This window comes from Geotrypetes seraphini, chromosome 2, assembly GCF_902459505.1.
Source record: "Geotrypetes seraphini chromosome 2, aGeoSer1.1, whole genome shotgun sequence".
Classification (NCBI taxonomy): Eukaryota; Metazoa; Chordata; class Amphibia; order Gymnophiona; family Dermophiidae; genus Geotrypetes; species Geotrypetes seraphini.
In genome coordinates, this window is record NC_047085.1 from 67,172,250 (window position 1) to 67,199,417 (window position 27,168).

At 44.0% G+C, this 27,168-nt stretch overlaps 1 protein-coding gene across 5 annotated transcripts in view; it reads left to right on the forward strand.

Annotated features, from left to right (window-relative positions):
* The window catches only part of RNF19A (ring finger protein 19A, RBR E3 ubiquitin protein ligase), a 146,171-nt gene that overhangs the window by 79,533 nt on the left and 39,470 nt on the right, over nt 1-27,168 (forward strand). For all 5 annotated transcript variants that reach the window (XM_033933133.1, XM_033933132.1, XM_033933130.1 and 2 more), the window contains one exon: nt 16,850-16,964. In XM_033933133.1, coding sequence (XP_033789024.1) covers nt 16,850-16,964 — 115 coding nt within the window. The remainder of the gene's footprint in view (nt 1-16,849; nt 16,965-27,168) is intronic.

Sequence of the window (27,168 nt, forward strand, 5' to 3'; positions counted from 1 at the left end):
TTGCCCATGCCTTCATTGGAGCCGATTCACTCGATGCAAGGAGCAGAGTCTTTGCAAATGCCTCCATTGGAGCCGATCACCCCGATGGGGTTCGAGTCTCTACGGCACCCACCCCTGCTTCGATCGACTGCTTCCAGCCCCATCCACTACCTGGGGGTCTCAGCGAAGACCTCGCCTCACCCATCGAGGCCGACCTCTCGACATAGTCCACATCACCGATCGAGGCAGTCCTCAAGGCACTCGTCCAGGCAGGCCTCGCCTCATCGGAAGCAAGCATTCCTGCAGTATTCGCCACTAACTACTACTCCTCCACCGATGCTAGAGCTTGAGGACACGATGGGATCCCTCTCACCTTCTCGATCCCTGTCCCTCATGGATCCGGAGGCCTCGACTTCACCGAGCCCATCCCGGGGCCCTGCAACAGTCAACCAACTGTCCTTCTCCTCGTTCCTTCGACAGATGGCCGATGACATGGACATCCCCCTGGATACGGGGTCCAAATTCTCGAAAGAATACCTCGAGACTATGCACCTCCCTCAACCACTTGCGGAGTCCCTCAAGCTTCCTTTACACAAGCTGCTGGACCAAACCTTCGCATGGTACCTCGAAACACCTTATTCGATCCCCGCAGTGCCGAGTAAGTTGGACACCAGATACCGCACTGTCCACCGTAAGGGGTTCGATGGCTCGCAGCTTTCCCACCAATCCCTTTTGGTGGAGTCCTCATTGAAGCGGTCCCATCCCTTCCAGGTCTATGCCTCCGTCCCACCTGGTAGAGAGGGAAAGACCATGGACCGGTTCGGCAGGAGAGTCTACCAGAACTCCATGATGGCCTCGAAAGTTCTGAACTATAACTTCCACTTCACAACATATTTGGAGTTTCTTTTGTCCGTACTCCAGAAGTTTATTCCCTACGTGGATCCTAGGGCTCAGTTCGAGTACCAGGAGGCGCTGGCCTCGTTATCCCAACTTCGGGTACAGCTTATGCAATCCTCCTATGATGCCTTTGAGCTGGCAGCTCGGGCCACAGCATGTTCGGTGGCCATGCGCCGGCTGGCCTGGCTGCGGACCATCGACATGGACTCCAACCTCCAGGACAGGCTTGCCAATGTTCCATGCGCCGGCTCCGACCTCTTTGATGAATCCATCGAGGTGGTAACCAAGAAGCAAGAAGCTCTCGGACCATGAGAAGTCCTTCCAGTCCATGCTGCGTCCGAAGCCCAGGCCTGCTCCTCCTCATCAATCACGCCCACCGTTGATCTACCAGCGGCGTTACCCCCTGAAACAGGCTCCCCCATCTGACAGCCTGTGAAGAGGCAGCACCCGCAGAAACATCAGCAAAAGCCTCAACCATCTGCTGTCCCTAAGGCTCCTCAGCCCCTTTGACTGTCTCAAAGAGAGCATAACCTCTGTCGTTCTGCCATTTTCAGTGATTCCACCTATCGGAGGTCGCATCCATCATTTTTTCCATCGACGAACATCTATCACCACCGACCTCTGGGTCCTCTCCATCGTCAAGGAGGGATACTCCCTTCAATTCCACCAGGTTCCTCCGGAACATCCTCCAAGAGAGTATCCTTCCAACTTGACACAGACCGCCCTTCTTCAGGAAGCCCAGGCTTTGCTGCAGCTTGGGGCTGTCGAGCCGGTCCCTCGGGACCAACAGAACAAGGGGTTTTACTCCTGGTACTTCCTTGTTCCGAAGAAGATGGGCGATCTGTGACCCATCTTGGACCTCAGGGTGCTCAACAAATTTCTGGTCAAAGAAAAGTTTCGCATGTTGACCCTGGCATCCCTGTACCCCCCTCATCGAGCAGAACGATTGATTATGCTCTCTGGATCTGAAGGAGTCCTACACTCACATCCCCATTCATCCGGCCTCCCGCCAATTTCTCAAATTCCGGGTGGGAAATCTTCATCTGCAATACCGAGTGCTTCCCTTCGGCCTGGTCTCATCCCCCTGAGTCTTCACCAAGTGCCTGGTAGTGGTAGCCGCTGCACTCAGGAACCACGGCCTCCAGGTGTTACCTTACCTGGACGACTGGCTCATCAAGGATTCCACGTCTCAAGGAGTCGCCCTCGCGACTCAGAAGACAATTTGGTTACTACAACATCTGGGATTTGAGATAAACTTCCCAAAATACCATCTACAGCCTTCCCAGACTCTCCCCTTCATCGGGGCAATTCTGGATACTACCAAGCTCCGAGCGTTCCTCCCTCCCCCACGCATGGAGGCTCTGCTTCATCTCTGCCACTCAGTGTCCTCTCGCCCGTCCATCCCGGCGAGACAGATGATGGTCCTGCTAGGCCACGTGGCCTCTACAGTACATGTGACTCCGTTTGCCAGACTTCACCTCAGGACCCCTCAGTGGACCTTGGCGTCTCAGTAGTCCCAGACGTCCGACCCTCTGACTCAACATATCGAGGTCACTCCTGCTCTGCAACAGTCTCTTCGCTGGTGGATGCTATCCTCCAATCTCTCCAGAGGTTTGTTATTCCAAACCCCCCGCCATCGGAAAGTCCTCACGACCGACTCGTCGACTTATGCCTGGAGGGCCTATCTGGATGGCCTCCGCACCCAGGGTTACTGGACCAGCGCGAACCGCCAGTGCCACATCAATCTCCTGGAACTCAGGGCGATCTTCAACGCTCTCCAGACCTTTCAACATCTCCTTCGCGACCAGGTTGTCCTTATTCGCACAGACAACCAGGTCGCCATGTACTATGTGAACAAGCAGGGAGGCACGGGATCGGCCTCCCTCTGCCAGGAAGCTCTGAAGATGTGGGATTGGGTGACTCGCTACAACACCTTCCTCAGAGCGGTCTACATTCAGGGGGCGGACAATGCCTTCGCAGACAGCTTGAGCCGTCTCCTGCAACCTCACGAGTGGACTCTCAACTCCACGCCCCTTCATCACATCTTCTCCCTGTGGGGAACGCCTCAGATAGACCTCTTTGCAGCCCCCCCCCCAACTTCAAACTGCCTCACTTCTGCTCCAGGATCTACACCTCTCAGCGCCTCGAGGCAGATGCATTCCTTCTGGGCTGGACTTATCGCTTTCTATATGCGTTTCCTCCATTTCCTCTCATTCAAAAGACCCTGGTCAAGCTGAAGTCAGACCATGCCACCATGATCCTGATTGCTCCACGGTGGCCCAGGCAATCTTGGTACTCCCTTCTACTCCAACTCAGCAGCAGGGAGCCATACCTTCTGCCAGTTTTTCCATCTCTGCTTACGCAGCATCAGGGATCTCTGCTTCACCCCAACCTGCAGTCTCTACACCTGACAACTTGGTTCCTCTCAACGTAACCCCTCTACAGTTTTCCCAACCAGTGAGGGACGTCCTGGAAGCTTCACGGAAGCCCGCTACTAGACAATGCTACCACCAGAAATGGACTAGATTCTCTGTTTGGTGTGTCTCCCAACGCCAGGAGCCTCAACACTTCTCATTGTCTTCGGTTTTGGACTATCTTTTACACCTCTCTCATTCTGGCCTCAAGTCCTCCTCAATACGAGTCCACCTCAGTGCAATCGCTGCTTTCCATCAGCCTCTTCAAGGGAAACCTCTATCTGCTCATCCTGTGGTTTCCAAATTCATGAAAGGACTGTTCCATGTCATTCCTCCCCTCAAACCGCCTCCAGTGGTTTGGGACCTCAGTGTTGTTCTCTCACAACTTATGAAGCCTCCATTTGAACCTCTTCACAAGGCTCACCTGAAGTATCTCACTTGGAAAGTGGTGTTTCTCATTGGCCTCACTTCTGCCCGAAGAGTCAGTGAGCTACAAGCCTTGGTTGCGGACCCACCTTTTACAGTATTCCATCATGACAAGGTGGTTCTCCGCATGCACCCGAAATTCCTTCCTAAAGTTGTCTCAGAATTCCATCTTAACCAATGCATTGTGCTTCCAGTGTTCTTTCCGAAGCCACATTCTCACCCTGGAGAATCTGCCCTGCATACTCTAGACTGTAAACGTGCTTTAGCCTTCTACCTAGAACGCACCAAGCCTCACAGAACTGCTCCTCAACTTTTCATCTCCTTTGATCCGAATAAGTTGTGACGTCCTGTTTCTAAGCGCACCATCTCTAACTGGATGGCGGCTTGCATCTCATTCTGCTATGCCCAGGCTGGATTGCCCCTTGACAGAAAAATCACAGCCCATAAGGTCAGAGCAATGGCAGCTTCTGTAGCTTTCCTCAGATCAACGCCGATTGAGGAGATTTGTAAAGCTGCCACTTGGTCCTCGGTTCATACCTTCACTTCACACTACTGTCTGGATACTTTCTCCAGACGGGATGGAGAGTTTGGCCAAACTGTATTGCAAAATTTATTCTCCTAAGTTGCCAACTCTCCCACCATCCCATTCTGGTTAGCTTGGAGGTCATCCATTAGTGAGAATATCTGCCTGCTTGTCCTGGGATAAAGCAATGTTACGTACCGTAACAGTTGTTATCCAGGGACAGCAGGCAGCTATTCTCACGTCCCACCTACCTCCCCTGGATTGGCTTCTCTGCTAGCTATCTGAACTGAGGAGATGCGCCCTGGTCTGGGCGGGAAGGCACTCGTGCATGCACAATGCGGGCGACTCGAATCTTTGAGTTTTTCTTCAAAGAAGCGTCCGCATCGGGGCTCCGTTGGATCACGTCACCCATTAGTGAGAATAGCTGCCTGCTGTCCCTGGATAACAACTGTTACGGTAAGTAACATTGGTTCAAGGTACATGGTCTTCATACTGCTGCTCTTTGAAGTCTTCTCTAAATCTATTTAGATTTTGCTATTTTTGTTAGCTATATATTTGTTATAATACTAATCTGTAATATACTGTATATTCAAAGTTTTGCCAGTGGTGTAAGAAATTATTTTAAGATCTTAAGAGGTTTTCACAAAATTTAAAAATTAGATTAATTTCAAAGTCCTTTTTTTTTCTTTTCTTTTTTTGTTGTACATTTGTAGAGCTAGGCAGGGGACATTTCCCATATTTTCTTTACCTTTGTGCTTCAGTATTCAGTAACCAAACCAATATCCAGATTAATACCTAAGGGTGTGGAATATCGCCAGTGAGCTTAAGTAAAAAGTTGTGTGCAAAGTTTAGGGAACACTAGTCAAATTGTGTGTGTACCCAAGTGAAATAAAGGCTTGTGAATGATACAAAGTTAGAGAGAACCCCAGCAAATCAATACAACAAAACTACAGGGAAAAAAAGATGGATAAATATTTTTTATATATTTACAACAACTCTTCGAGGCAAATTAAAAATCACAACCCTATATGACCATGTTCACCAAAATGATGAAATCACAACAAATCAATAAAAGCTTAAAAAACAATTGTAAATACATAAGTGAATGACTGAATAAAAGTGTATACAAGTATATATTAATCCAGTAACTACAATTATAAATATCCATGAACAAATGAAAGTAATCAAATATTTCAACATAAAAACAAATTTTCTATTTAAAACTGAACATTCTTTTAATTAAAACTATTCTTTTTTTAAATAAGGGGTCCTTTTACTAAGCTGTGGTAAGTACTAACACTGCAAAAAAGGACTACCGTAGGAGGAGATTGGGTCAAACGGTAGTTTTTGAATTTTTGTATTATTTCTGTGATGCAACCAAAGTGGTTTACATATTTTTCCCTGTCCCTACAAGGCTCACAATCTGTTTTTGTACTTTGGCCAATGGAGGGTTAAGGGACTTTCCCAGGGTCATAAGGAGTTACAGTGGAAATACAGAGAAATACTTTTAAAACCAATAGGAGGAAATATTTTTTCACTTAGAGAATAGTTACACTCTGGAACACATTTCCAGAGGATGTGGTAAGAACAGTTAATATAGCTGGTTAAAAAAAAAGGTTTGGACAAGTTCCTGGAGAAAAAGTTCATAGCCTGCTATTGAGACAGACATGAGGGAAGCCACTTCTTGCCTTGGATCGGTAATATGGAATGTTGCTATAATTTGAGTTTTTGCCAGGTACTTGTGACCCAGATTGACCAAAGTGAAGATGCCATACTGGGCTAGATGGGCCATTGGTCTGACCCAGTAAGATTATTCTTTTCAAACCTAGTTTCCTAGGCTTTCAACCCACTGCACTAACCATTAGGATACTCCACCACTCTTGTATTCTTTTAAGTCTCTTTTCCAGAACATTCAATTCCAATAAAACAACAGTACTCAACACAAAAGAAATACCAAGCACATTCAAACCAACAAGCCATCAAGTCTAGTGTTTTGTCTTGACAGGGCCATTCTGTTTGTCTTCAATATATTGTAAGTTCTTTCAAGCAGGGACTGACACTTAAAAAAAAATTAATTTACATTTCTATAAGAAAAAGGAATAATAAAGATCACATTAAAGGGGAAAAAGAGCCAAGTTCACACAATCTTCTGTAACGTATTGAGATAAGTAACAGTTCTTGCTATGCATCTGAGTTAAAGTAATTTGTTTATGGTACAGTTTATTGGGGCATATTTACCTAAAATTTCAGCTGAGTCTTCAGTACTGCTTGATTCTATACCTCTGCACATCCAGGCAGTGACTGGCTCCCTGTCATCTCGGTCTCTGTATGACAGTCCAGGAAGCCAGACGGGGCACTTGAAATCTGTTTTAGAATCTTTTCCTCCACCTTTTCCCCCTTATTCTCTAGGATAGGTCAGAACCTCACCTAGAAATGCTTTCTCATGAGGGACTTGAGAGTTAGGGGGGTTGCTGAGGCTGATGACCCCATGGCACTGAGGGTCTTTCATAGGGAGGAAATGCTTTCTTAATTAATAAGCTCAAAGAATATGGCTTGCTTTGTTAATTGTTTTAGCTTTGGTCAGTCAATGTGTATGAATCAAGGACCTGAGCTATAATATCCACAAGCTGTTTTTTTCAAAAGTAGCCTCAGCCCCACCACTCCACCACTTTGTTACTTTGCCATTGCGGGAAGAATTACATGAGAACTCATCATTGGCTGCTTATGCTACTATTTTAATACGTTTTGTTTTACTTTCAAAAAATTTTTTCCTTTTCAAATAATTATTTAATCCTTTAGTATACTAATGTACTTAGCTTTTTTTCTTTTTTTCTGCTGAGCCAACGTCCGAGAGTTAAACCCGACATGCCATGTTTCGCACTAAAGAGTGCTTTATCAAGGGTCTCCCTAAGATAATGAAAGGAAAACGGGCCGTTACAAAACTCCTCAAAACCGCCCCCTCTCCCCCCCTCTTTTTCAACACTCAATACCTTAAACACTCACCATGACCGCCCGAGTCATCCGACTATTCAGATTTAAGAATGTAAGATGGCCGCGGCGTCTCAGTCTTCAAGTTTAAATATCCCTCCTTCCTATCAAAACCGCCTCCCCCTGAATCCCATTGGCCCAATCTCATCCAATGAGTGAAATCCATTCTATCTCTATGTTCAGCACCCGGGGTTCCACAGTATCCAACATAAATATGTGCCTTTGTTCACACTCATTCAATTTATATAAATCTTTTTCCCCATCCCTCCCAACAACCTGACATATGACCCGCCATCTGAGTTGTTCCACTGTGTGGTGACGAGCTACCCAATGCGTGACTAAAGGGGCCTGGATAACACCATTATTAATCCGTGATTTGTGTTCGGTCAATCTGACCCGAATCGCCCTGTTAGTTCTTCCTATATAAACTAACCTGCAGGGGCAAGTTATAGCATAAACCACATCTTGTGACATGCAGTTAGTGTCAGTTTTTGAAGATAAAATTATGTCCCGCCCTGGGACCTTCCAGCTGTCCCCTTCAATAGTTGTAGAGCACCATTGGCACTTACCACATTTCATATGCCGACCCCCCCTCTCACCCCGTTTCCCACCAAATTTCAAACTATTACATTTTTGCCCTACTGTCATGCCCCTAGAATAGAACAGGCTAGAGCTCTTTCCCAAAGGTTTAGGGAACGGGGATACCCAGAAAAATCAATCAGGCAGGCTTATCTTAGGGCTAAATTTGCCCAGCGGGAGCTCCTGTTACAGGAGCCGGAACCATCAAAAACGATTGAAAATGATATCCTTACCTGTGTTCTCCCCTTTTCCAGAGCAGCAAATTTGGTTGTAGCCATGATGAAGCGGCACTGGTATATTGTACAATCGCACCGGGCGTTGAGGGAGTTTCCCAGGGTGGCATATTCTAGGGGCATGACAGTAGGGCAAAAATGTAATAGTTTGAAATTTGGTGGGAAACGGGGTGAGAGGGGGGGGTCGGCATATGAAATGTGGTAAGTGCCAATGGTGCTCTACAACTATTGAAGGGGAGAGCTGGAAGGTCCCAGGGCGGGACATAATTTTATCTTCAAAAACTGACACTAACTGCATGTCACAAGATGTGGTTTATGCTATAACTTGCCCCTGCGGGTTAGTTTATATAGGAAGAACTAACAGGGCGATTCGGGTCAGATTGACCGAACACAAATCACGGATTAATAAAGGTGTTATCCAGGCCCCTTTAGTCGCGCATTGGGTAGCTCGTCACCACACAGTGGAACAACTCAGATGGCGGGTCATATGTCAGGTTGTTGGGAGGGATGGGGAAAAAGATTTATATAAATTGAATGAGTGTGAACAAAGGCACATATTTATGTTGGATACTGTGGAACCCCGGGGGCTGAACATAGAGATCGAATGGATTTCACTCATTGGATGAGATTGGGCCAATGGGATTCAGGGGGAGGCGGTTTTGATAGGAAGGAGGGAAATTTAAACTTGAAGACTGAGACGCCGCGGCCATCTTACATTCTTAAATCTGAATAGTCGGATGACTCGGGCGGTCATGGTGAGTGTTTAAGGTATTGAGTGTTGAAAAAGAGGGGGGAGAGGGGGCGGTTTTGAGGAGTTTTGTAACGGCCCGTTTTCCTTTCATTATCTTAGGGAGACCCTTGATAAAGCACTCTTTAGTGCGAAACATGGCATGTCGGGTTTAACTCTCGGACGTTGGCTCAGCAGAAAAAAAGAAAAAAAGCTAAGTACATTAGTATACTAAAGGATTAAATAATTATTTGAAAAGGAAAAAATTTTTTGAAAGTAAAACAAAACGTATTAAAATAGTAGCATAAGCAGCCAATGATGAGTTCTCATATAATTCTTCCCGCAATGGCAAAGTAACAAAGCGGTGGGGCTGAGGCTACTTTTGAAAAAAACAGCTTGTGGATATTATAGCTCAGGTCCTTGATTCATTCTTAATTAATAAAGCATTACAGGTGCTTAATATGTCCTCTCCTGAGGGACCTGTTTGCTTCTTCAGTGAATCGTAAAATGGCTAGCAATAAAAAACGCCTAGGGCATTCCCTGTCCATGAGGCAATGCAGGAGTTAATCTTTGTGTAATGGCTCACTCCAGATGCTAACTAAGGATAGCCAAGGCAATGGCTTGCCTTTACCCTGTTTCTCAAGGAGAATAGGAAAAGCTGAAATTGTCTAAGGTAGACTCTTTGGTGGCAGCTGTGACCAAAAAGACTACCTTTACTTGGTGGAAGGTGGCATTGCTTTAAAAGATGCTCAAGATAGGACGCTGGAGTCTTCTTTAAAGCTGTTTGGTGATGGTTGCTGTGTTTTTGAGAAAGGAAGGGATTAGAGTGCACCTATATTTGGATGACTGGCTCATCAGATTTTCTTCAGTTTAGGAGAGTCGTCTGGTCACAGTCAGGGTCATATCTCTCTTTAATCATTGAGCTGGATCATCAATTTTCCCAAAAGTCACCTGTTGCCTTCACAGACCCTTGAATATTTGGGAGTCCTTTTTGACACAACTCAGGGCCACGTATTCTTGCCAGAGCTCAGATAATCCAAGATTCAATGTCAGATCTAGCTTCTTCAATCCCCCTGTCCTCGTGCTTGGGAATATGTTCAGGTGTAAGGCTGATGGTGGTTGTGCCATGGGCTAGGGTTCAAACGTGACTTTTGCGATAATCTTTTGATCTTGTTGATCACCAGTGACTCAGGGTTACAGTCTTCATTTCTGTTGGACTCTTGTAGCAAGGGCCAGCATAGATTGGTAGCTTTGTTCTAGCAATCTTTAATGAGGCATGCCTCTTGCCTGACCTGAGTGGATTCTGGTTAATCATGGATGCGAACCTAACAGGATGGGGAACTTTTCCTCGCTGTGCTCAAGATTAACGGAACATAACAGAAGTGGGGTGATTGATTAGTCCTCTGCAGCTCACAGTTTGAGCGCAGGCTGCGTGGCTCCGTGGAGATGGGATTGGAGTTCACTGTGTTTCTTCACCAGGTCGCATACGTGGTGCTTTTCATTGGTGGCGGAGGTTCCCAGCCGTTGGGGTTGGGCCAGAGAAGCAGTCAGACCAGAAATCCACTTTGCGAGGCTTAATGAGGCAGAGGGATCTCCCTGTAAGCTGTTTGAGTTTCCTTTTCTGCAGCTCTCAGCACAATGAGTACAAGGATGATAGCCAGTCACAATGATTTGGGGGGAGGGGTGTTTCTTCAAAAGTGAGTTTTGGGCAGTTTGGGAGATAGCCTTAGTCCCCCCACCCCCGAAAATCACTGTCTTTTAGAGTTTCCTGTGCTTTCTCCGGGCTGTTTGTCTCGGAAAATTTCACCTGCGATGGCCATCTTGGATTTTCATGATTTGAATTTAAAGTTAAGTTTTGCTGCTACAAGCTTTGTTTTTGCAAGAAAACCACTCAAATGGACTCCTCAGGGCAGGATACTTCGTATTCATGCCCAGTTTGTGGTGGATGGCTCTCTGACAAGTAGCCACGTTACACATGCTTTGTAACACAGGAGAGAGGCGAGATTTCATTGGCCCTGGTTTCCTAAATGCCTTTAGGGGTCCTGCCGCTCACTCTTATCAGGGCAGTCCTGAAAGTCAAAATTGGCCCCTGGGGGCAGCATACTTATGGCTTCAGTAAAACGCATCTGCGATTTGGCAGCAAAAGCGAATAAAGTCCTCCAAAAGCTGAAAAGGAGTTCTCAGGAGGCGGTTGCTGACCAAGATGTGTGTTTTTTATTTATTTATTTATTTATTTAGATTTATATCCCGTTCTCCCAGTAGCTCAGAACGGTCTACAAGTAAACATACACAGTAGAAGTAATTAGGCAAATAAGATGTACAATAGGTTTAGGTGCTTGGACATACAAAATTGTGCAGTATTTATCAGGGTACAAACAATTTTTCAGAGTACAGACAATTTATCAGAGTACAGACTAAGAGAGGACTATACTGAAATTTAGGACAAGTTAAATAGGGGAGAGAAGAGTGAGGTGGGGTTTAAGGGGGGGTGTAGACTGAGGGAGATCTTTAGTTGAAGAGGAGGGTCTTTACCATTTTACGGAATGTCAATAAAGAGTTCTGTTGCCTGAGTTGGGGGGGGAGTTTATTCCAGAGATGTGGGATGAAGTGGCTGTAGGATCGTTTGCGGGCAGTTTCTGAGAGGAGGGACCTTCCAGGGGGAATGCATAGGCGTATTTCCGATTTTGAGCGGAGGGAGCGAGTGGGGGTGTAGATGGGAAGCTTAGATTTTATGTAGGAGGGGGTGGTGGCATAAATTCTCTTGTGGGCTACTGCTAGGGCCTTGAAAGCACAGCGCTGGCTAATTGGGAGCCAGTGTTCAGCGCGGAGTGCTGGGGAGACGGGATCATGGTAGTTGAGGTTGTGTAGGAGGCGGATAGCTGCATTTTGGACACGTTGGAGGCGTTTGAGATTATTTTTGGTTAGTCCATTAAATAGGGAGTTACAGTAATCCATTCTGGAGAGGACATATGCGTAGAGGAGTTGGGCGAGGTCAGGTGTGGAGATGTAGGGTTTGATCCTTTTCATTGACGGGCTCTTCCAGGCTTAACTGACCAAGAAACCCCCCCCCCCCAACTCAGGGCGTCATCTGCACCCCCTTTGGCATCCTTGCTGACTATATGGGTTCCCACTTCCAAACAGCTGTAGTCTCTGCTGTCCAAGAAATCACCTACTCAGTGCTCACTGGTAGAGCTGCTGCTTCTGCACCCAGAGGTTGTGAGATCAAATCCCAGTGCTGTCCTTGTGACCCTGAGCAAGTCACTTAATCCTCCAGTGCCCACCGCTTTGAATGTCAGCTTTGTAATGCCAAAGCCACAAAAAGGCGGTATACAAGTCCCCATTTCCCTTCCCTTTCCCTTCAAATAAGCAGATTTTCTGCCTAGTGTGCACTCCGTTCTTTTGATCCTGTCACATGTCCACTCCCATCCATCTTAGATTACCTTCTCCACCTCTCTGTTTGGCCTAAAGATCAACTTAGTTCAAATACATCTCTGTGCTTTTCATACTCCCTTGGACAAGAAATCTGTCTGTTCATCACTTGGTATCTAGGTTCATGAAAGGACTTTACCACACCAATCCATCTAACAATCTTCCACCTGTTGCCTGTCATGTGAGTGAACTTCAAGCACAAGTATCAGATCCTCTTTATACTAGATTCTATCATGACAGAGAGGTCCTTTGAACTCTCCCAAGGTTCCTACCCAAAGTCGTCTCAGAATACCACCTCAACTGTCCATAGTTTTGCCTGTTTTCTAAAGCCATGTTCCTATCCTAGGGAATCAGCTCTTCACACCTTGGGCTGCAGATGTGCGTTGGCATATTAACTGGACTAAACCTCATAGAAAATCCACTCAAACTCTGTGGCTTTCAACTCTAACAGATTTGAAGTTCCTGTTATCAAGAAAACCAGGCTGGGCTGACACTACAGGACTGTATAACAGCCCACGTGTCTGGGTAATGGCTGCTTCAGTAACTCATTTCCACTCTGCATCTGTTGAGGACACCTACAAATTGGGTACTTGGTCCTTGATTCATATCTTCACTTATTACTACTGTTTACTGTTTATACTCTCTCCAGAAGAGAGAGTCAGTTTGGGCAAGTGGTTCTCAGAATCTTTTTATTTCCCGAGTACCAATTTTCCTCTCCACCCACATGGGAGATTCTGCTGATCTTTGTTTTTATTTTTGAATATTTGTTATGGCTCTGCTTCATTGTTTGACTATGGCATTTTTTTGGCCTGTGATGGAATGAAGCTTAAATGCAAATCTCAGTGAGATATATTGTTAAGAATGGCTTTTTTATAAGTCTTTTTTTTCTTCATATTTTTGTGTTTAGAGGTTTGAACTATATTGGTATAAACCAGTTAGTGGTATTGTGAATTTTTATGACAATTTAAATTCTAGTGCAGTAGGGATGGTATGCCGAACTGTAGGGTACTCAATCCATGCTCATTGAGCATACTCAGAAGATGTCATTCACAGCTTTTAAATACTTCTTCCTCCATGGTCTCTGCTACCTTCTTCAGTTTTTCTTTCTACAGGTGAGCATGAAGGTGTTTTCTGATCTGCTTGGTTTATTTCCTTTTTGCAATAATTTTGTGGTTTTTCACTCTAGTTGCAGCTTTTTCTTGAAGTCAGAGATTCCTTTTTTAAAGGGTCTACTCTGCCTGCATGGAAAGGTGCAGATTTAAATCTGTAGCTGGCAGTTATATCCTCCAGAGTTCTGTTTCAGCCAGCCTGCTGAAGAATCATAGAGCTCAGAGTCCTATCTCCTGGCATTTGCTCACTCTTTTGACTTGGTCAGGAGCTACAGCATGGGCTGTGTAGGTTCTAATAGCTTTCTTTGGTGGCACTCACAGTGCTGGCTGCGTTTCGTCTCGCACCCTTTTTCATCAGGGTCCGGGGGGAGGGGCTGAAGGCTGGTCCATGGAGGTCAAACTGGCAGCCTGAAGATCTCATCGAAGTGACTGAGTGAATGGAAGCAGAGGGCCTCTCCTAAGCAATTACACTTCAGGTGCTGAAGCAGGTAGCAACAGCACTATTTCCCCAGCACAAGGTCTGTGAATAGGGCTGTGACAGCCTGGGGGAAAAAATCAGGAGATCTTGAGAAAATGTTTTTGACTGTTTCTGTTGCTAGGACTTTGGTCGCTCTCCCCTGAAATCCTATTTATGTGAAGTTTTTGGTCAGCCCTGAGGTGAATTTAAGCTGCTTTTATTTAATGCTAAAGTTCATCCAGGCGGTCATCTTGGGTTTTTCCTTTTTTTTCCTGAGTTCTCAAATTTCTCCAAAATACTTTGTTTTGCTTCCAAAATGCCAGAGATGCAAGGCCTAGTAGCCCACATGAAACAACAATGCTAAGAATGCAATGCAGTGTTTGCATGTTGCACGCATGCCTATCTTACCCATAGGTAAAGGAACTTCATTAAAATATTCCCAAAATGTGAAAAACAAAGCAACGACCATACAGCAATATCGGGCTAAATCAAGTATCACAATATCTCATAAGAGGAACCCAGATGAGATCATAATTAGAGAGAGCATTAGTTCTTTCAGCCAACACCTTCTCATATTTTCCAGTTAAACAAACAGAATTCCACCAAGCATGATATTCAGCTTTAGATAAGTTTTTCCAATTATACAAAATATTCTGTAAAGCTAAAGCCATAAGAATGATAAACAATTTTGATGAGTGGAAATCTAGCGGGGTAGCAAGCCCCTTTGACATTAAAATTATAATAGAAAATGATAAATTATCTGTCAAGCCAATAACAGCACAAATGGTTTTCCATACAGCAGCCCAGTAATCCTTAAGTTGGTCACAGTGAAATAAGAGGTGTAGTAAAGTACTTGTAGACAGTTGACATGACCAACAATTAGGTGAGGACAAGGGATCAATCTTATGAGAAAGGATGGGAGTCCATGTAGCTCTGTGAAGTAGGAAATATACCGATTGTAACAGTGACGCTGCTCTAATGGATTTGAATATAAGAAACCAAATAGAGTTCCAGTCTATGGCATCAGAAGGCAATGATAGATCATGAGCCCATTTTATTTCAGTAGTGGAAGGTGCCACAGAATTGTATTTGTTTCCCACTCTCATGTATACAGTTAAGTTTCTGCATCTTTTATCCTCAGATAAGCACAGTGTTGTTGTAATCTATCCTTGTGAAAATGTACCCCTTTATATTTTGAAATTTAATAAAAAATTTTTGAACAGTAAAATATTCCCAAAATGGGTCTTTAATGGCCTGCTTCTGTTCTAGGTTTTCTCCTTCAAGGAGAGAGTGATATGATGAACCTCAGGCTATACACACATAAATCCCAAGACTTGTAGAGTATTCTGCTCAAAAGGTTTCACTTTAATTTTTACTGCTTGCCCCATTCTACTTCACACTTTGCTTCTTGTGCATATAGATAAACTTAGCACTTAAGAGTTAAGGGTTGGTTCTGTGTACATCTATTTGCAATGGAACAGTGGGGTTAAGGTGTCTTTCTCAACTCTGTATATTTTATAATATTTTTGCTATAAAGAAGCAGCATATTATATCTGCAGACACAAATTCAGTTTTGAGAATGCATTGCAAAACCAAGCAGCTGTGATAATATATTTTACATAGAAAAATTGCCTGTGACATTATGAATGGATTAATGGAATTCATTTACCAAAAAATTTAAACGTTGCATGAATATACAGCCTCATGCTACATAATTAAAGACTAATTCTTATTTCAAGATAAGTGACTTTGTACTGTAATGTATCTTAAATTGAAAACTCTCTTTAGATAGATAGATTTTCCCTCAAAAAAGCCTTCTATTAAAAAAAAGTCCAATTTAAATTAAAAATCCAATTAAAATTTTTAAAACTTATATATTTTTTTAAAACATTGATTTTTATCCACCCTGCACTCAGAATGACATGAATTAGAAAAAGCTGCTGAATATAACTGGAGTTTTTAAAGGCAGGAAATTATATGAAGTGTTGCACATCTCTTAATTCAAATGTGACTACACTTCTCCCTCCGTATTCACAGTTTCTGCACTTGCGATTTCAAATTACATCATCCATGGCCAATTTATAGAACTGCCACAAACACGTATTTTTTTTTCTGTGTGGGGTGGGCTAAAGCCTCATTTCCACCTGGCCAAGTGCAACCAACTAACATGAAGATGGGGGGGAGGGCAGCTTGAGGGGTTTCTTGGTTTTGGAGGCATCGCCTGGGGGCAGGGGAGGAGCAGCTCGGACTGCGACTCATTTCCGCCGGGACCCGCTGCTACCCCCCTTGAGCTCCTGTTGGCCAAGACCATCATGTGAGCGCCGCTGGAATGCTAATGAGAATTTGGGTCTGCAGCTCTGAGGAGAGGAGATAGGCCAGGCACGAGGGGGACCCGGAGGTAAGAGTAGCGGCTTGGTTGGGTGGGAGGGGTTGGAGCGGCGCTATAGGAATTGGCGATGGGCTTCTCTCTCTCCCCTGCTCTGTAGACGGGGCCAGGGTTAAGGAGAGACCCGGGCATGCGGGGGGAGGAGGTGAATAACTTTCTCATATGTTGTTTGCGGTTTTATATTTTCGAGGGTTTTTAACAGAAAACTGTCATTTCATCCCCAATCACTGCGAATACGGAGGAAGAAGTGTAATCTAGGGGAGAACAGTCCCAATCAAATTTATGTATTGAAGAATATATTACTATTTTAATTGGCTTTATATCTACTGAATAATGAACCTAGGAAATCTAAGTATTAAAAAAGAGCTGAAAACTTATGTGAGATTATGTGCATAGTATATCAGACATTCTTGTTGCATAAATGTGTCATGAGACACTATGTTAGTATTTTCATTAGTGCTGTGTGTGTTTTTAAACTGTATTTTAGTTAATAGATGGTTTTTAACATTTTTTGTACACCACCTAGAAGGTTTGATTAGGCAGTATAAGACATTTTAAATAAACTTGAAACATCAGTATGATTTAACATATATGAAATTTCAACAAAAACAATTGAGCATAAATTTAAAAAAGTGATTCTGTTGCACTTGTTAGTGATGCTTATAAAAATGTTTTCTCCTATTTCTTTCCTTAATTACAAAGATTCACAATCGATATGAAGGCAAAGACATTTCAAAGCACAAGAGAAACTTAGCAATTGCAGGTGGTGTAACCTTGTCTGTGATAGTGTCTCCAGTGGTAGCTGCTGTAACTGTAGGTAAGCAAACCAGTGTTTAAAAAATTTTATGAGCAAAATTTATACAGATAAGCTGAGTGAATTGTTGGTGCTTGCCATGTTGAAGGTTTTTTAAAATTTTATTTACTTAGCAGGTTTCTTCTGGGATTTGTGTATGCTTCCTGTTCAGTGGGGAACAATGCTGGATCTGATGTTCGTGGAAGAGTAGCTTAATAGTTAGCTGAGAGTACTAAGAACTAGGTGAATTGGGTTTGATTTCCAATGTGATTCCTTGTGATCCAGGGCAAGTCATTTAACTCTTAATTGCCTCAGGTACTGAAAAACTTTAATTGTGAGCCCACTAGGGATGGAGAGAATACCTGTATGTAATACAGACTCCTTTTGGATGTACCACAGAAAGACATTATATCAAAAATCCAGTGAGCTAATCTAATCATCTAGGAATTTTTTTTCTCTTTAATTTATATCTCCATCCAACTTACTTTGGTCCAGTTATCAAAATGACAGCTCTAGGCCAGGGACCACATCTCATAGTTTGACAGGTATACATTCCGTCACCAAGATCACCTGGTAGAGGAAGATGTAAAGTGGAACAATACAGCAGACCCTGCTGGGTATAGACTCTTCCTATGGGGCCAAGCTGGAAAAAAGCCTCATTTACACATCTTTGCGCATATGACTTAATGCTCCACAAAATCCACCTAAAGAAGAGGAGGGGATCCAGTTAGACCCTGGAGAACACTGTAAAAGCAGTTGATTCATCTCAGATTTCATGTGGGATGAAAGATGATGATGACGACCTCACCTTAAGAATAGGACCCTTTCCACAAAACCTCTGACCCCAGAAAGACTAGCAGGGAGTTCATGGCAACAAGAATTCCCAGGGTGGCCCTTGGGGGGATGCATGCTAGCTTGTGCTTAACCCCCAGTGTGTGGTCAGAGCGTGGCCAAGGGTGAATGACCGGTGGTGACCAAAGGAGCCGGAAGGGACTGAAGCAGACCCAAACTAACCTGGGAGACCTGGAAACTGACAGAACCAGAGAAAATCTCTTCACATATAGTAACACAGTAATGATGGCAGATAAAGACCTGAACAGTCCATCTAGTCTGTCCAACTGTCACACTCATTATTATAATACATGATTAAATTGTCCATCTTTGACATTTCTGGAGCATAGACTGTAGAATTCCACCCGGTATTGTCTTTATATTCCAACTACTGGAGTTGTTTTCAAAGCCCACTCCACCCTATCAAGGCCATCTTGTTTTGCAGGACAGAGACCCGTAAAAGTCTATCCAGCACTGTTCTCACATTCTAAATTACTGCAGTTTCCATTGAAGCCCCTCTAGTCCATCCTAAACCGAATTGCCATATATGGGACACAGACCATGCAAGCCTGCCCAATACCGGCCTTAGTTTTTCTCAGCTGGAGTTGCAATCTTAAGCACCATGCGACTCATTAAACATGCATACAACGATTTACATTTTGGCTTTATACCATTAATTTTCCAATGAGAGTTCCTCTGTATTCATCCCATGTCTTTTTGAATTTCATCACCTTTTTCATCTCCACTACCTCCCTCGGGAGGGTATTCCAGGTGGCATCTACCATCTCTGTAAAAAAGAATTTCTTGACATTACTCCTAAGTCTACCACCCTGCAACCTCCATTCATGTCCTCTAGTTTTACTATTTTCCCTTCCCTGGAAAAGATTTTTTTCTATATTAATACCTTTCAGTTATTTAAACATCTTTATCTTATCTCCTCTGTCCCTCTAGACAAGCAGTCTTTCAAACTTTTTTTTAGCTCCGGCACACTAAATAGAGCAAATGTTTTTCCTGGCACATATAATTGAAATCATTAAGTTGCAAAACCAACAAAAAATTAAAATTGAGAGTTATTTATTTAAAGTTCTTTAACCTATATTTGGGTAATTGTAACAATGGTGAAACTAAAATAGATAAAATAGAATTGCTAATTAATGTGATGGATGTTCTTATTTGAGTACAAATTAACTCAAAATGTGGCTCGATGGTCGACAAGCAAACACACATTTCATCATCCATCATCTGCAGTCGTTCTCTTTTTTCCGATTTAATTTCTGTCAGAGCTAGACATCCAAGTTCGCAGATAAGAAAATCCAAATGGTAGCAAAGCCTCAATTGCTTTGATGCTCAAGTTAGGAGAACTACTGCATAAAAAATTAAAGAAAACTAAAATTACTTGCTGTTAGTTTTCAAGGACCAATCAGGTCAAAGAATGATGTTTGTCTGGACGGTTGTATCCTTACGCGCATAGATGCTCATAACATTGACAGACTCTTGCATACGGAGCATACATCTCATCTATTCTAGGGTATGCTTATGAAGGGAATTTTTAAAAATAAAGTAAAATTCTGGAATCTCTTATGGCACACCTAGAATCTCTTCGGGGCACACATCACTGTGCCTTGGCACACAGTTTGAGAAACACTGCTCTACATATTCAGATCTTCCAGTCTTTTCTTGTACATGTTTGCTGCTTTCCTCTACACTTCTTTGCATTTTTTTTACATCCTTAGCCAGTTACAGCCTCTAAAACTGAACACAGTACTCCAAGTGGAGCTTCACCAGTGACTTGTACAGGGGCATCAACCCCTCCTTTCTTCTGCTGGTTATGCTTCTCTCTATACAGCTTAGCATCCTTCTGGCTATAGCCACCACCTTGTCACACTGTTTTGTCACCTTCAAATCTTCAGACACTGTCATCCTAAGGTCCCTCTCCCTGTCTGTGCATATCAAAACCTCTCATCTCCTAGTACATACAGCTCCATACAGACCTTAAGAAATTGGAAGACTTGGTATTCAAATGACAGGTGGAATTTAATGTAGACAAATGCAAAGTGATGCACATTGGGAAGAATAACCCAAATCATGGTTACCAGATTCTAGGGTCAACCTTGGGGGGTTATTTCCCAAGAAAAAGATCATGGTGTCATTGTAGACAATACAATGAAATCTTCTGCCCAATGTGTCAGTGGCCAAAAAAGTAAGATGCTAGGAATTATTAAAAAAGGGATGGTCAACAAGACTAAGAATGTTATAATGCTCCTATCGCTCCATGGTGCTGCATCCTCACCTGGAGTATTGCATTTGATTCTAGTCACCTTATCTCAAAAAAGATATAGCGGAACTAGAAAAGGTTCAAAGGAGAGTGACCAAGATGATAAAGGGGATGGAACTCCTCTCAGGAGAAGATTAAAAGAGTTAGGGCTCTTCAACTTGGAAAAGAGATGGCTGAGGAGAGATATGATTGAAGTCTACAAAATCCTGAGTGATATAGAACGGGTACAAGTGGATCAATTTTTTAGTCCGTCAAATTATAAAGACTAGGGGACACTCAATGAAGTTACATGGAAATACTTTGAATACCAATAGAAGGAGATATTTTTTCACTCGGAGACTAGATAAGCTCTGAAATGCTTTGCTAGAGGTTGTGGTAAGAGTGGTTAATTTAGCTGGTTTTAAGAATTTCCTGGAGGAAAAGTCCATGGTCGAGACAGAGACATGGGGGAAGCCACTGCTTGCCCTGGATCGGTAGCATGGAATGTTGCTACTATTTAAGTTTTTGCAAGGTACTAGTGACCTAGATTGACAACTGTGAGGACAAGCTACTGGGCTAGATGGACCATTGGTCTGACCCAGTAAGGCTATTCTTATGTTCCATTGGATTTCCACTCCTCAAATGCATCACTCTGCGCTTTGCATTGAATTTTAATTGTCAGACATTAGACCATTCTAACTTTTGTAGATTCTTTTTCGTGTTTTACAGTCCCTCCAGGTTGTTCACTTTGTTACAAATCTTGGTATTATCTGCAAAAAGGCAAACCTCGCATTCTTTTTGGCAATATTGCTTACAAATTTCCAGTGCAATAAGTGAGACTTCTAGACAGATGGGGTAGTGTCCCTTTGCCTCTGCTGTACTTCACTGGACTCCATAGCTCAACCTTCAGTTCTTCTCTTCTGCACGTGTGCCTGCAGGTGTGTTTGTTCTGTTGTCCACATTTTATTATTTTAGTCGATGTATTTTTTTGTCCTTTTTTCAGAGTTTCTGGTGCTCGTAGCATTTTTTCAGCTCTGCCTGCTTTGAGAACACACACAGTTCGGTCTGTAGTTGACAGTTCAATCCCAGTGGGTACATGTTAGTTAGCCTGCATAGTTTTCTTTGGCGCTCAGGGCCATTCCTGAAGTGGTCTCACTTACTGTTAAGCAGGGATCAAGCGCAGGCTGTTGGGCACCCTTAGGAGATTTGGTAGTGTCTCGCAGGGTGCTGTCTGCGTCTTCTCGCCTCTGCCCTCCGCAGGGGTGGAGGTGCAGTCAGGCTTAGGGTCTGACTAGCAGTCCAAAGATCAGCTTTGCAGAGGCATTCCCATCATGAGGCAGTGATTCTCTCATCCAGCTGCTGTTAGAGAGCTGAGGCAAGCTACAGCACAGATCTACAAACAGGTTACAGTGAGTACAAGCTGTTATAGCCTGTGAGGAGAATAGGGGGGGGTATTCAGAGCTTTGCATGTTGCCTCACCTGAAAAATCCTGAAATCGCTATTTTTTATCTTTGGTAAGTATAAAAAATAGTGTGATTTTGGCACAAATTTCTTGACATGGCTAGCTTGGATTTTTAGCAATCTGTTTTTTCTAAAGCTCTCTGCTTCTCCAAAACTGCAATTTTTGCCTCAAAACTTGCTAAGATGGAGTCCTTAGGTTCTCCTCATGTGGATTTATGCCAGGATTGTTCAAATTTAGTGCTTTCATAGTGTCCTTGCGCCGCAGCAGCGTCAGGTTTAGTCTCTCCCCTGCTGAAGCTGGTGACTAAATGTTTGGCTAGCCCTGCAGGCGGCTTTCTTTACTTTTGGGGCTTGGCTTGGCTGCTAGTTCCGTGCACTTGTCTGTGGACCCTCTGCAGCCTAAGAAATGCAAAGTTAAGTCATTGAAGGGTGACTGTATGCCCCAGTAGCTGAACACGTTCTCAGACTTTATGAAATATTTGTGGAACGAGTTTCAAAGTCGGCTTTCTCCTCCTGCGCAGTCCCAATTCACGTCCAAGGCGTCTCTCAGTGGTGTTGCTCCTTTGGACACTTCCTCGGCTCAACCTGTCACTGTTCTTGCTCTGCCTGATCTGGGGGATCCTGATGTGGATGACCAGCTTGTTGACTCCCTTATTTATAGGCATAGTGCTTCCTGAGATGGGAGATCAGGGACTGTGTGCTGGATCTGCAGATCCCTCTGGGGTTTTGGAACCTGGGGATAATCCCACGGTTCTGCGTTTAAGTCTGCGGCTTTGCCAGATCTTATTTTTGAATTTTTGTAGGAGATGAATTTAGTCACTCAGCCGGCACTGTCCATTTCTTCCTCCTGGCTTTGTGGTGTTCGCTCACAGTCTGCTACTTTTTGCTGGAACCCTTATATGAGCATATGACTTTCTGGAAGGTGCTATTAAAATAGCCAGAGTCATGTCACACTTGTATTCTCTGGCACAGGAGTGTCAGCAGCTTTTGGGTCAGCCCAAGGTGGATTCATTTTTTTGTGCAGGTGACTAAATGCACATCTTAACCCAGTGAAAGTAGTTGGTGCTAAAAGATATGCAGGACCACCATGTGGATATTTTCCTCTGGAGACTCTGATGCATCTGCTTTATGCATCAAAGCTACTTTGGTGACGTGCTTTGTCGCATGCACCTGTCTCTCTTGATTGTGCACGCTGGAGAGTGAGACTGGATCCTTCTCTTCAACTTCTTTTGGCTGGGACAGATTATATTGCTGACACGTATGACCTTATGTGAGTTTTGACAAAGGTCTCAGTGTACTCTATCTCTGCTTGCAGGATACTCTGGATCAGATAATGGGCTGGTGATTCCACTTCCAAGGCTACTTTGGCTACACTTCCCTTTAAGGGGAAGTTATTGTTTGGCAAAGGCCTGGACGATCTCATGGATTCTGTGATGGACCGTCACCTTAAGACTCTGGCTGATAGCCAACCCAGGACTGCTAGAGGTTCTGGTCACTCTAATTTTCATGGCTCCCAGCAATCACGCCCTTATGCAAGTGCCACGTTGCAGAAATTTTCCCAGGGCTCCCGACGATGGTATACTGGCTACAGGCGATCTCAGCATTCCTCTTGTTCTGCACCCTCTGCCAAAAAGGCACAATGATGCCAGGTCGAGAGATGCCCCTCTACAGATAAAGGACAGGTTCTCAGCATTTTTTCCCACCTGAATGCGTATTATGTCCAACTAGTGGGTCTTGGACATTATTTGTTCAGGCTACAAGCTGGAATTTGCCCGGCCTCTGTCGGATTGGTTTGTGGACTCCTTTAGGTCGCCTGGACAAAGCGCTCAAGGTTCAAGCCGCCGTTCAGCGCTTGCTGGATATTCAAGCTATAGAGCCGGTGTCGTTTGAACATTTGGGCTCAGAAAGGCTCTGAAGATGGGAGGCCTATTCTGGATCTTCAGCACATGAATGCCACTTTTAAGGTTCAACTCTTTCGCATGGAGACAGTACGCTTAGTTATTGCAGCAGTGGCCCCAGCAGAGTTTCTTGCCTCTCTGGATCTCATGGAGGCATACTTGCACATACCTATTTTTCTAGCCCACCACAAATTCTTGTGGTTTCATATTCTGGAACAGCATTGTCCTCGTCTCTGCCTTTTGGGCTGGTGACAGCGCCCCAGATCTTCATAAAGGGTGATGGTGGTCATGGCTGCTTACCTGCAGAAAATGGGTCTCCAGGTTCACTCTTACTTAGACGACTGGCTGATCAGGGCTCCCTCGTTGGCCGAGGGATGGCGCATGATGAAGCAGGTGCTGGAGAAACTGGGCTGGATTGTGGACTACACTGTGACATCTCATTCTGTTGTCACTAGATTTCTAAAGGGGGCTCTTTTCCCCCTTTAATTCTTCTATCTTGGAATGCTGCGAGTCCAGTTATCACCAGATCGATCCAAAAGTCAAACTATCTTTCCCCTCACTAAAAGGTGTTACCTACATTGGAAAACTAGGAAAATCTCTTCAATTCAAAACTGCAGAGCTTTGGAATAATTTTCCTGCCTTGTTGCGCAATCTGAGCTCTTTCCAATTATTCAAAGGACACCTGAAAACTTGGCTATTTTCAAAAATGTAAATTTCCGCTTCCCCCTACTGCCAGTTCTCATTGTACTTCCCTTTTAATTTTTTTTGTAAACCGTGTCGAGCTCTATATTCATAGAGAAGATGCAGTATATAACTTAAGGTTTAGTTTAATTTTGTCTTCGTGTCAGACCATCGGTTAATCACCCTTTCCCTTCCTGGGATCTTAATCTGGTGCTGTCTAGCCTTACCAAGGTTCCTTTTGAGCCCCTTTGAGATGCTTCCCTCTTGGACTTGACTTTCAAGACCGTTTTTCTGGTTGCCATTACTTTGGCGTGATAAGTGTCAGAACTACAGGCTCTTTCTTGCAGAGAACCGTTCCTCCATATTTCGGAGACTGGAGTTTCCCTTCAAATGGTTCCTTCCTTCTTGCTGAGAGTGGTTTCAGTTTTCCATGTTAATAAGGAAGTGTGTTTTCCTGCTTTTCAGCCTACTGGTTCCAGGATACAAGATTGCCTGTTGAAGAAACTGGATGTGCACAATCACTGCGTTATCTGTTTGTCACTGCGTTATCTGAAAGTCACTGCGTTATCTGTTTGTACTGACTAATTTGGTTAAGTGGGGTGCTCCTGCTTCCAAGACCACGATTTCCAGATGGATCTGTAGGGCCATTTTGTCAGTCTACATTCTTTCTGAGAAACAGTCCCCTGCTTCCATCAAAGCGTATTCTACCATGTGTGGCTTCTTCATGGGCCGAAACTAGAGCAGTCTCCCCTTATGAGATTTGCAGTGCGGCTACTTGGTCTTCACTACACACGTTTGCTAAGTTTTAGCGTGGATGTGGCGGTGAGACAGGACCCTGCCTTTGGGTCCTCGGTCTTAAATGGGCTGGCGCAGCTAGCCTGCTCTAGCTTTTTGGGGACAGTTTTTGTATGTCCCATCTGTCTAGAATGTCTTACCTATTGCACTGGAAAAAGAGATTAAGTACTTACCCTGGTAAACTCTTTTCCAGTAGATAGGTGAGACATTCTAGATTCCCACCCAGTCCTTCCTGCACCTCCTGCCTACTGTGTCAGTCAGTTTAAGCTTCTACAAGCTGATTCTTGGATGCCTGTTAGCCCTTGGGGACTGGGAAGAATACTGTATATATGTTTCTGTTTTATATGGGAGTAGTTTTTGAGCTCATTTGAAGCTTGGTTAACAGTTCTGTTTGATTTTAATTCTTGAGCAGCACAGTTGTTTCTGAGCCTGTTTGCTACAGGTGCCTCTACTTCATGTTTATTTGGTGGCTCTCAGTGCTTGGGTTCTAACTGCAGGTACAGCTAAAGAGCCTAGTGAAATACAGAAGAGGCAAAAGGAAAAATCTGAAGTGGATTCCTTCTGCAGATGACGCATGGCCATGGGGACACTATACATCTGTTTAGAATGTCTCACCTATCTACTGGAAATGAGCTTACCTTGGTAAGTACATAATCTCTTTTTACTGAACAGAATCAGCCCCAGCACTGATCCTTGAGGCACTCCACCACTCAACTTTCCTTCCCCCAAAGTAAATTTCATTAGTCATCTCCTTCTGGCATCTGTCTGTCAACCATTCTAATCCAGTTCACTGCTTTTGAGTCCTAACTTCAGCCTGTCAGGTTTATTCAAGAGCCTCCAAAATACTGTAATCGGTGAACTTTCAATCTGGGTTCCAGGCATTGGCATTTGAGAATCAAAGCTGGTGCTGGGCAGACTTCTGCTGTCTGTGCCCTGATATTGCTGAACAGATAGGCCATTGCTGGATAGATGTCTATGGTCTATGACCTGAAATGTCAAGGACAAATCAAGTATGCATATGTAGCATCACATCATACCTTTATAGCAGACTGCTGTCATCTAATATGTTAATATCTACAATGATTGACTCCCACCCTGAGTAATTTAAAAAAACAATTATTTTATCAACAGATCTACATTTTAATTTATCAAGATTCTTATTGTTAAGGCCAGAAAAGCTTGATGAAATATGCTGTTTTTGTACAATCCCGTTTTATTCCAGGACTAGTGGGCCAATTCCATCTACCCGCCAGGACTTTGTAGGAAGCCTCATATTCCAGAGACGTACTACTACTATTTATTATTTCTATAGCTCTGAAAGGTGTATGCAGCGCTATACATTTTAACATACAATAGACAGTCCCTGCTCAGAAGAGACTACAATCTAATTTAGACAGGACGTTTCAGGGTTGGGAAGGTTATAGTAGATATAGGTATCTGACAGCTGCAGGATTGGGGAGATTATAGTGGGGTATAGGTATCTGACAGAAGTGAGAGGGAGTTAAGAATTGAAAGCAGTTTCAAAAAAGTGGGCCTTTAGCTTGGATTTGAACACTGCCAGGGACTTAAGCTCCACCCCTCTCACCTCAGCACTGTCCTTTCAGGAATCAGTTTTCCTTCCTACAAGCCAGGCTGTGGGAGCTTGTCTTTTCTGCTCGTGTTTAATTTCGTTCAAATTCAGTCTTTTCATTTGAGGTTTTCGCCCTCATGCTGCGGAGGTGCCCTTCGGGGACAGCTCTGACTGTGGGAGATTGCAGACATTTGGAAAAAGTCTGTTTCCAGGGGGTTGGCTGCCTGTTAGTAACCCTCTGGACAACCTGCACTTCAGATAGGAGCTCAGGGACCGTTCCATTAGGAGCTTGCTCACCTTAGGTTTGTCCGCTAATGGGTTGAGTGCATGCTGCGTGGCTCAGTGGAGTCTCGCCCAGGATTGGGGCCAGACTGTGTTCTTCTCCCAGGCATCTGCATGGCGTGTCCAAAAGTGGCGGAGGTACCCAGCTGTGATTGTCCGGCTGATGAGGCAGTCCAAAGATTGGAAATCCAACTTGCCTGCTTCCTTAGGCAGAGGATCGCCCTGTAAGCTGTTTCAGCTTTCTCAGGAGTATTTTTACAGTCAGGATATGTCACACTGAGTACAGGCTGACAGCCTGAATCAGTGATTTTCGGAAAGGGGGGGTATTTTTAGCTCCTGGTATTTTTCCTGGGCTATTTTTAGGCAATCATGGTACCCACAGCGGTCATCTTGGATTTTCCCAGTTTAAAATTAAAGTTGTTTTAGGCTCTTGCAACCTTCATTTTTGCAAGAAAA